Source organism: Anomalospiza imberbis, unplaced genomic scaffold (genome assembly GCF_031753505.1).
Source record: "Anomalospiza imberbis isolate Cuckoo-Finch-1a 21T00152 unplaced genomic scaffold, ASM3175350v1 scaffold_801, whole genome shotgun sequence".
In the NCBI taxonomy this organism is placed as follows: domain Eukaryota; kingdom Metazoa; phylum Chordata; class Aves; order Passeriformes; family Viduidae; genus Anomalospiza; species Anomalospiza imberbis.
In genome coordinates, this window is record NW_027100417.1 from 35,959 (window position 1) to 46,749 (window position 10,791).

General features: G+C 61.9%; 1 protein-coding gene across 1 annotated transcript; it reads left to right on the forward strand.

The window, feature by feature from the left end:
* Positions 1 to 6,437: 6,437 nt before the first annotated feature.
* On the forward strand, positions 6,438 to 9,429 carry LOC137467824 (maestro heat-like repeat-containing protein family member 7; the record flags this gene model as incomplete). The annotated part of the gene is made up of 7 exons (XM_068179242.1): positions 6,438 to 6,666; positions 6,988 to 7,569; positions 7,659 to 7,796; positions 8,073 to 8,187; positions 8,359 to 8,499; positions 8,708 to 8,884; positions 9,328 to 9,429. Coding segments are annotated over exons 1-7 (1,395 nt in total), but the record flags the coding sequence as incomplete, so codon positions are not given.
* Positions 9,430 to 10,791: the final 1,362 nt, after the last annotated feature.

Here is a 10,791-nt window from a genome sequence, read left to right on the forward strand (position 1 = left end):
GGTCTTCTTTTTGTCTCTTAATACAGGACAATAGCCAGGTACAGCTGCTCTCCATTTGTCTCTTCAGAACATTGCTGACTCTTCCACTGGGAAGGGAAAGCAAGGCCCTGAAGTTACAAGTGCGCCACAGCCTGCTGCCACTCTTCTTCCACTGCCATGATGAGAATCGGCGCGTGGCAGAGGTGAGGACTTCGTGGGCTGCTGCTGTCCCCCTGGCAGGGGGCTCGGCTGTCTCCTGCCCTGGCGGGCTGCAGCCTCCTTCAGGCCTTGGCACAGGCACGTGGGTCCTGTGCCCTGGGCTGTGGGGCCATCCCCGTATCTCTGCTGCTCTCCAGGCTTCTCGGGAAACGCTGCTTTGTGTGGCCGAGTTCCTGAAGAGAAGGGATCTTGAGAGACTGGTGAAGAAGGACAAATTCTGGATCTTCGCCAACTGCCTAGTAAGGATGGCCTGGAAGCCCCATGCTCAGCCTGGAGAAGCCCCGTGAGCGCGGTGCTCGGTGTGTGGGCTGGCAGCTGTGCCCCTGCCCGGTGCTGCACCCAGAGGCCGCACTGGCTCTTCTCCAGGCTCCCGTGGCCCCAGCCGGGTGCCGATGGAGCCCCGGCCCGGAGGGGCTGCAGGGCGGCCCCGCGGCTCCCCGGGCAGCAGCCGGCCCTCTGCCCCCTCCAGAGCCCGGTGCCAGCGGCTGCTGGCCGGGCCTCGGGGCTGTGCGGGCAGGGGAGGCCGGGGCAGGGCGCAGGGAGCGCCCGGCCCAGGGGCCGAGCCCGCGCCAACCCTTCCCTCCTGCCGCTCTCTGCAGCTGGAAGAGGACAGGAGCCGAGTGGCCGAGATCCTGCGCCGGGCCCTGCCCTACCTGGACAGCCCACAGGAGCCCCTGCGAGAGGCGGCCGTCAGGTTCATGGGTGAGCCGCGAGCCCGGGCTCCCTCCCCGCCCCGCCGCAGCTCGGCCCCAGCCCCGGCTGCTGCCCCGGCAGCGCCATCCGGGCCCGGTGCCGTGGAGCCCCGCCTGGCCTCGGCGCTGCTGCCGCCCTCCGGCAGCCGTGCCCTGGGGCGGCAGCGTGCGGCAAGGGCCCGGGCTGAGCCCTGCCGGGCCACCAGGGCGTGTGGCCACAGGGCTGGCAGCGCCGCTGGCAGGGAGCTGTGCCGCTGGGGCCGTGACAGCCTCTGTGTTCACAGGGATCGCCGGGCGGAGCTTGAGGGGGCAGCAGGCAGAGCTCCAGCTGGTCTACAATGGTGAGTGAGGGCAGCGGGCTGACAGCGGGGGCTGGCGGGAGGAGCTGCCATCCCTGCCCCGGCTGCGGAGGGCTCTGGTCCCTGTGCGGACCAGGGCTGGCCTGGGCAGAGCACACAGAGATTTCAGGGACACATGGGGGATTCGTGGCCCGCAGCTTCGGGCTGACCCCGTTGGTCCCTACTCCCTCCTGACCATGGCAAGAGCAGGCAGGGATGGCCCTGGCAGGGGCCTGTCCTCAGCTCCCCACAGATCCAGGATCTGACCGTGGCTCTGATCCTCTCTCTTTCAGCCCTTGAAGAAATGGCAAATGACATCAGCCTCACCGTCGGACACCTGGCAATTGAAACATTGTGCATCCTCAAGGCAGTAGAGCAGGCTCCCATCCCAATGTTCCAGAGGCTGCGGGATCAGCTGCGCAGGGCATGGCAGACACGGCCTCGTCTGTCGCGGCTTGGCTGGCTGAGCTGCTGGAGCTCTGTGGAGGGCTGATCCAGGAGGCTGTCTTTGCTGGGGCCACCTGAGTTAGCAGAGATTTTATTTTTCTTCAGAATTGCTCTTTTCTTCATGTCGTTTTCCTTTAGTATGTAAATATAGAATGTATTATAATAGGCAGACTCCCAGGATCTTTCTTTTGCTGCCCAGAGCGTGCAGGGCATAGGGGAGGAGGGGGAAATTTTGCTTGGGCTCAGCCAGGTGCCCAGGCGTGCAATGTTGCAGGGAAAATGGCCAGAGGCCCCTTGGCCTTTGGCGGTTCTGCTGAAGCCTTTGTGCCGCCCACAGAGCGGGTGGGCAGGGCCGGAGCTGCGGGGATCCCTGCGGGAGCGGTGCCTGGAGGTGGCCACAAGCCCTGCCCAGGCAGGAAGCGCCATCCGTGTGCTCCTGCCCGTGTGTTGCTGGCTGGATTGCTGAGGGTTCCGAGGTGCCTCTTGATGGGGCTCCTCCGGAGCTCCTGCGGGGCTGTGGCGCTGCTGCCGGGCAGGTTGGCCGGGCTGGGGGAGACCCTGAGAGGCTGGGGCAGTGGGCAGGCCTGAGCAAGTGGGTGTCAGAGGCCACCAGCGGCCCCCAGGCAGCCGCCTTGTTCCCAGCACCCGGCTGCTCTGGCGCTTCCCCAGATCGTCTCCCAGGCCTGCGGCAGAAGCCCTCGATGCTGGGACACCACCCCAGCAGGAGGGAGGGGACACCCCAAGGTGCCCAGGCTGAGCTGGCTGGGGACATGGAGGGCAGGGGGCGGTTGCCTGGGCATGGCCACTGGCTGCTGCCAATGAGGGGCAGGGGGCAGAGGCAGGGCTGGCGGCCGGCCCCGGCTCTCGCGGCTGCCCAGGCCACGGTGCTGTGACCGAGGCCCCCCTGACACAGAGCTCTGGGGCCGCAGAGCTGCTGTCACCATGGGGAAGGCGGCCGTGTCTCACTGAGCAGGGCTGCGGAGGCGCTGCTGCCCCGGCGCCTCTGGACCCCACAGGAACAGCACCGGAGCGTGCTCAGGCACAGCAGCACCCTGAACGCCGGCACCTGCTCAACGAGGCTCCCGCACCCGCCGGGATGCCAGACGGGGGGAGACTGTGGGCGCAATTGCCCGTGCTTTGGCAAAAGGCTCCATCAGCGTTCACCACAATGGCTTTCTCTTGACTTGCCAGCCTCACAGCAACGCTTGGCTTCCATGGCCGTGCTTGAGGGCAGAGTCACCACCTTCCACAGGCGGACGTCCCGAGGCAGCGGCATTGGTGCCATGGTGAGAGAGAGACTCTGATGGGGCACGAGCCCTGCGCTGCAGCTGCCCTCCCTCTCCCTCATGCAGGCACCGTAAAGACACATGTGTCAGCTCTGAAACTAAATCCTGGACGTGCTTGCAACAAAGAACAAAGGAGGCGCCGGAGAAAAGCTGGGTCTTCTATGGCTCAGTTTTGCTCCCCACTTGGGGAATCACAGAATGCCACAGCACTTTGTGCTGCAAAGTATCAGAAAGATCATCCAGTTCCCACCGCCCTGCCACGGCCACAGGTGCTGTGCAGGCGCAGCTGTCACTAGGATTGGAAGAACACTTTTCCATGTTTACCTTTTCTCTTCTGGATTTCAAGCTAACATGAAAAAATCGGCTGGTTGCAGCTGAATTTTGTGGCTCACAGGACTTGGAATAGCAGTCTCCAGCGGGCCATGGGATGTCCATTCGGCCTTTGCTAGATCATCCCAATGGAGCTCAGCCATGTGCGGCCCAGGCGCAGGCACCCGGCTGGTCCATTGCAGCATCCCAAGTCTTTGTGGCTTCCTGTGCACCCTGAGGCCCCAGAATCCATTCTTGAATTCCCAGTTAGTGCTGTGCAGGACATGAGAACACAAGAATCACCTGCTTGGCACATTCTTGGGTTTGCTGTTCCTGCCTAAAGGAATAATCGGGAGTATATGCTGATGTAAAGCTATAGCTAAGCACCAGGGGCTTTTTCTGTTGTGTTTAAAACAAAACCCTTGTGTGACTGTTCAGAGACTCTAAAATGCAGGGTGCAAATGACAGCTTTGGTATTTAAGAATCCCAGAAATTCTGACATGTGATTTTCCTGGTCAAGGATTTGAACGCTTATGCAGAAATTACAAAAATGTTAGAAGTTGTTTTCATTGGCAACCCCTTTTAAATGGCATCAGCACACTTACGGGGGACAGAGTATGACGCTGGGACAGTACTTGGTGTTGCGGTGTGTTAGTTTATTAAGTCAAATGTTCTGTTATCTTGTGGTATGTTCCAGCGTCCCCCGAGTTATTACAGTTGGTTTCTCCCCTGTGTTATGCCCTCCTACCTAGCTGTCCCTCAAAAAATCCCCTCCCTACTTGCCAGACCCTTCCCTGCCTGGCAAGGCAACCTGGCCCCTTCGCCCTGTCCGTCAGCCCAACCCCTACCCTTTGTTCCAGAAGGTTCCCTGTCCCTCCTGCTCAAATCCAATCCTCGGCCAGATCCTCTCTCCTCCCATGCTCTGATTTGTTTTAGTCCCAGAAACCAGACCCTAGAAGTTCCTCACTGGTTGCTGTATGGTGTCCACCGCCAGTTTTGAAAGATTTAAAATCCGGGGCACAGGTGTGCTCGGGGCTCTTTTTCGCTTGTGCTCCCCTTTGTCATCCCTCCCCTGCATACCTTCCTCTCCCTTCTCCCGGTAAATTTGCTGGACCTTGCACTGCAGAAGAGCGTCCTCTGCCTCCTTTGCCCAGTCCTTGTCACTCCTCCACGGGTCTCTACTGCTGAGCATCTGGCTCAGAGGTCCTGGCCCAGGCAAAACCCCAGCCTGGCCAGTTGCCCACTCTCGCCACTGGCCCAGGGGCATCGCAGAGCTAGCCAGGGCTCTGGAGGACAGTGGCAATTTGGCACTTAATGGCTTCAGATCAGGGAGATACATGTTTTGCCCAGCTTCACCCAGGAGTTCAAGTTCTCCCAGGACTTTGATCAGCTGGTCACTGCAGGTAACTTTCACTAAATGCAAAAGGATGTAACAGCAGAACTTCTGGAGAATATGCCCTAGGGATAGGGAGAAAACCTTGAAAATTATCAGCAGGCTCCAGAAAACTTTAAAAAAAAAACAAAACCAGATGTACCCTGTGACTTTTCAGGCTTGACTCTTTGGGTCTGGAGGAAATATTTGTCTTGCATCAGCTACGACACAGACAGACATGCAGCATCTGGAGGACTGAACATCAGAGACTGGGCTAGTGCTTTTCCCAGAAGAACAGAAGGAAGATCACATTGATACATGACAGTGTCTCTCTACAGTCGAATTGTCCAGGGAAATTCAGCAGCTGATGGTGTTGTGGTGCTACTGCTAATCCCTTCCATGAAAAGAAGCATTTCAGGACTGCCTAACAGCTTCTGCCTTCTCCCAGACCCCAAGTGTTGCCAGCACTTGCTGCAGGCGCTCCTGCCAACAGCCCCTGATGCACGTGGGCTTTGGCTCCCTCTGGCACAGAAGCCCCCCACGGGCACAGGTCTCTGGGGCAGGAGACGGGCACCAGAGCTGCCAGGGCTCGGGGGGTGGCAGGTCTGCTTGGGCGGGGACTCTGCCACACCTGCTGGTGTCAGCGCTCCCCAGGCCCCAGGGCTCAGAGCAGCCCAGTTCGTGCCCTGGCCCACACGTTCCTTGTCCCTGTCACACCCACGGGTTTAGGATGGCCACCAGCCGGGACGTGTCCCAAGGAGGCCGGGGCAGCTTCCGTGGAAGGCCCCGTGCCCTTCCCAGCGCGGCTGCGTCGGCAGCCCTGGGGGCTCCTTCTGCTGCCCTGAGCCTGCAGAGCAGGGCAGGGTTTGCTGATGGTCTGAGCCGTTCCTAAAGATCCTGTTGGGCTGTCTGAGACGTTGGGGCCAGGGATTCCTTCCAACCTGGGCCACTTTGGGTGGGCTGGGGGCAGCCCCAGGGCAGGTGACGGTGTTTCCACGGGGCCCTTTGTGACACGCTGCAGCATGGTCACCGTGGAATTGGAAGGGAACTGGCTGTCCAAGGGTCCTTTGTGACACGTGGTGACATAGGAGCTGGCAGTGACAAGAGCACGCCACAGTGCTCAGAGCAGGCGACGGGACAGGACGGGACAGAGCGGCGCCGTGAGGAGCCCCCGCACAGCGCGCTCGTTCGTGTCCGACCCGGAGCTTTTCTGAGGCGTTGTTCCTGCAGCTGACCTCGAGGCCAGACCACAGGACTTGGTGACCTGTGGCCTTCCAAGGCTTCGATTCTGCAGGTGCCCCTGAGGGCAGTGTGGCACTTGGTGCCCCAGAGCTTTTCTGAGGCATCTCCCACCCCTGCCTCCAGTGCCCTCGAGGCCAGACCACAATCCCTGACAGGAGTCTCCTGTCATTGTGGCAGGAGCCCTTGAGACCAGAGCGCAGGGCTTGCTGTCCTGTAGCCTTCCTGAGGCTTCTCTCTGGAAGGTGCATTCCAGGACTGCTGCAGGACCTGCTGCTAACCTGGAGATTTTCCAAGGCACCTCTCCTGCGAGTACCCACAAATCCAGTCACTGACATGGAGCAGAGACCCCCGAGAGTGCCCAAGCTGGCCTGGGTGGGGGAGGAGGAAGACGAGACCAGTGCCATCCTGCTGGATTTGCTTTTGGAGAAGGGTGTTTCCAGACCAGAGCAAGTAAGCAGCCTGTGGCCATGCTTCAATTCCCTCATGAGTCACATGGCTTCCCCAGCCACACCTGCTGGTCCCTGTGAGCCTTTGAGGCCATCGCAGTGCGGTGGGAAGGGAAGCACTTCTCTGGGGACACTGGGAACATCGCTTCCTCTGGCAGCTTTCCACATCGCCCCGTGCCTTCTCCAGGTGCCCGCCATGGTGAGATACATCCACCAGTGGCTCATGGCCAATGATTCTGCTGAGCACAGGCTGAACAGGACTCTGCTGCATCTCGCCGAAGCACAGCCAAATGACGCAGTAATGACACTCCTGCGTGTGGCCCCGTCCTGTGACAGGTATGGGGCCCACCTGCCCAGAGGGCTCAGGGCTCCCCAGCCCATCGCCCTGTACAGCTTATCCCAGGTGTCTGACCAACAAAGGGTTCCAGGGCCCTCTGGCTGCTCCCTTTCCCAGCCCTGGCATGTCAGCCCCGAGCCTGCTGCCATGCTCCCTCGCTGCTCCTCAGGGGCCTGTCCCCACAGGGCTGGGCTGCCTGGGTGCTGCTGGCGAGGGGCAGTGGGCAGAGGCAGAGCTGGCGGTCAGCCCGGGCCCCTAGAGATGCCCAGGCCACGGTGCTGTGCCTGAGACCCCCCTGAGACAGAGCTCTAACCCCACAGAGCTGCCATGGCCATGTGGAAGACCATCATGTCCTCGCCCAGGACCGCGAAGCTGGCGCAGCGGATTCTCCTGGATGTGCTGGGGAGCTGGCCGAAGCACAGCACGCGCACCTCCGATGGGGACAAAACGGGTGTCTTTGCCCTAGCTGTGAGTTTTGGCCAGTGGCCTTTGCTGGCCCCAAAGCCGCCTCTCCTGCAGCTCTCCTTCCTCCTTCCCCCACTGCATCTCCCTGCCTCAGGTGCTGGCCTGAAACCTGGCCTAGGGGCAGCTGCAGGGCCACCGGTCCCGCTGCTGCCCCTGTGTTTCTCTGGGCCTCTCCCTGCCACGCTCGGGCCCTGCCACACGGACACCTCGGCACTGAGCGCGGTCTCGGGGGGGCTTTGTCCTTTGCAGGCAACTGTGGTGATGTGGAAGATCCTCCAGGAGCCCTGTGTCCCACACATCGTGAAGGTGCACTCCTCCCGTGTACTTGTGCATCTGCTCTTCCAAGTGTTCTACAGCACAGAAGAGACGCCAGAGGAGGTTGATACCTTCTGGAAGGGATGCCAGGAGCAACACGGCCTTGCCACCAGCCCCAACAGGTGCTCCATTCCAGTCCTCCTGTCCCTGCCGCATCAACAGGGCAGGAGCCACTGCTCCCAGTGTGACCCGGGCCTTGCTCTGCACACAGGTTTGCCGTGCGGACCCTGAAGTCCCTGCTGTGCCTAGAGCAGTACAAGGATGTGGTGATGGCAATGGAACGCAGGTGTGGCTGGGACACGCTGCTCTGTGCTGACACCCAGCACTATGCCGTGGGTCTGCTGGCCAGGTGAGACCCCCTTCTCCCCGCTGCCTCTGACATGTGTGCTCTGCCCCTGGGGGGCCCCACACAGTCCCCGTGGTCGTGGGCCAGAGGGCCTTGTCACTGAGGGATGGCCAAGCAGCCTGGAAAAAGCAGGGAAAGGGGGGTGCCCACAAAGAGCCAAATCTCAAATGGCCCAGGTCCCCTTGCTGTATGCTGGGGAAAGACCAGACCACTGTGAGTCAATCCTGGGAGAGGTTTGTTCCCCTGGCTCACAATCTTATGGACTTTTACTCCTGACAGGGAGATGTCCTGCATCTCCATACGCTCGTGTTCCCGGATCTTTCGCTATCTGCTCCAGCTGCTCAGCACACAGGAGCCACGCTGGGATCTGCCCGCCCTGGCATTCCTTGTGGAGGTGAGCCTGTTGGCCAGCGCTGCCTCGCTGAGCTGCCTCCCAGCTCTCTGCCCTCTCGTAGCCACAGCGGCCAGGACGGTGTCCACGCCCTGTGCTGCTGCCTGGGCCCAGCCCTGTGCGGTTCTGGGCTCCTGCCGGCCGGGTCCCCTGTCACTGCCCTGTGCCTTTCAGGTCCTCAAGCACCTGGACTTGAGTGAACGCGAGGCTGACCGAGTCCTGCAAATCTTCTCAAGGCACCTGCGGAGCGACTGCAGGGAGAGGCGTCGCCTGGCACTCAAGGGCCTTCTCAAGCTCACTGACAATCCCTCGATGGTGAGAAGGGGGCAGTGGCTGAAGCCATGCAGGCAGCATGGGGCTGGGGAACACAGTCGCTTGGGCTTGGCTGTAGTTTGGGCGCTGGGGCAGCTGCTCCCAGCTCTCCTGCCTCCCACTTCAGCTGCTCGAGTGCTTCGGGACAGGCCTTTGGCCTCTTGGCCCTGTGGCAGCAGGGTGGCCGTTCACAAACTTGTGTTCTACACAGACCAAAACAATGTGGAGCCTGACTGAAAGTCTTGTGGAGCTCCTGCGGGATGCAGATGGAGAGATTGTTAAGATAACAGTCATGGTACTCAGCTTTATAATCTTGGACAGCGACAGATGGATAGGCAGCCCCATCGCCCTGCAGCTGGCTGAGGCACTTGTGCTACTCTTTGACCTCGTAAGGCTCTGTGCCCCCAGCCACGGCCACTGGGTACTGCCCAGACACTTGGTGCCCTGTGGATTTGCAGGCATGCGCCCAGCTGAGCCCCCTCGCAGCCCATGCTGAGGTCTTCTTTTTGTCTCTTAATACAGGACAATAGCCAGGTACAGCTGCTCTCCATTTGTCTCTTCAGAACATTGCTGACTCTTCCACTGGGAAGGGAAAGCAAGGCCCTGAAGTTACAAGCGCGCCACAGCCTGCTGCCACTCTTCTTCCACTGCCATGATGAGAATCGGCGCGTGGCAGAGGTGAGGACTTCGTGGGCTGCTGCTGTCCCCCTGGCAGGGGGCTCGGCTGTCTCCTGCCCTGGCGGGCTGCAGCCTCCTCCAGGCCTTGGCACAGGCACGTGGGTCCTGTGCCCTGGGCTGTGGGGCCATCCCCGTATCTCTGCTGCTCTCCAGGCTTCTCGGGAAACGCTGCTTTGTGTGGCCGAGTTCCTGAAGAGAAGGGATCTTGAGAGACTGGTGAAGAAGGACAAATTCTGGATCTTCGCCAACTGCCTAGTAAGGATGGCCTGGAAGCCCCATGCTCAGCCTGGAGAAGCCCCGTGAGCGCGGTGCTCGGTGTGTGGGCTGGCAGCTGTGCCCCTGCCCGGTGCTGCACCCAGAGGCCGCACTGGCTCTTCTCCAGGCTCCCGTGGGCCCCAGCCGGGTGCCGATGGAGCCCCGGCCCGGAGGGGCTGCAGGGCGGCCCCGCGGCTCCCCGGGCAGCAGCCGGCCCTCTGCCCCCTCCAGAGCCCGGTGCCAGCGGCTGCTGGCCGGGCCTCGGGGCTGTGCGGGCAGGGGAGGCCGGGGCAGGGCGCAGGGAGCGCCCGGCCCAGGGGCCGAGCCCGCGCCAACCCTTCCCTCCTGCCGCTCTCTGCAGCTGGAAGAGGACAGGAGCCGAGTGGCCGAGATCCTGCGCCGGGCCCTGCCCTACCTGGACAGCCCACAGGAGCCCCTGCGAGAGGCGGCCGTCAGGTTCATGGGTGAGCCGCGAGCCCGGGCTCCGTCCCCGCCCCGCCGCAGCTCGGCCCCAGCCCCGGCTGCTGCCCCGGCAGCGCCATCCGGGCCCGGCGCCGTGGAGCCCCGCCTGGCCTCGGCGCTGCTGCCGCCCTCCGGCAGCCGTGCCCTGGGGCGGCAGCGTGCGGCAAGGGCCCGGGCTGAGCCCTGCCGGGCCACCAGGGCGTGTGGCCACAGGGCTGGCAGCGCCGCTGGCAGGGAGCTGTGCCGCTGGGGCCGTGACAGCCTCTGTGTTCACAGGGATCGCCGGGCGGAGCTTGAGGGGGCAGCAGGCAGAGCTCCAGCTGGTCTACAATGGTGAGTGAGGGCAGCGGGCTGACAGCGGGGGCTGGCGGGAGGAGCTGCCATCCCTGCCCCGGCTGCGGAGGGCTCTGGTCCCTGTGCGGACCAGGGCTGGCCTGGGCAGAGCACACAGAGATTTCAGGGACACATGGGGGATTCGTGGCCCGCAGCTTCGGGCTGACCCCGTTGGTCCCTACTCCCTCCTGACCATGGCAAGAGCAGGCAGGGATGGCCCTGGCAGGGGCCTGTCCTCAGCTCCCCACAGATCCAGGATCTGACCGTGGCTCTGATCCTCTCTCTTTCAGCCCTTGAAGAAATGGCAAATGACATCAGCCTCACCGTCGGACACCTGGCAATTGAAACATTGTGCATCCTCAAGGCAGTAGAGCAGGCTCCCATCCCAATGTTCCAGAGGCTGCGGGATCAGCTGCGCAGGGCATGGCAGACACGGCCTCGTCTGTCGCGGCTTGGCTGGCTGAGCTGCTGGAGCTCTGTGGAGGGCTGATCCAGGAGGCTGTCTTTGCTGGGGCCACCTGAGTTAGCAGAGATTTTATTTTTCTTCAGAATTGCTCTTTTCTTCAT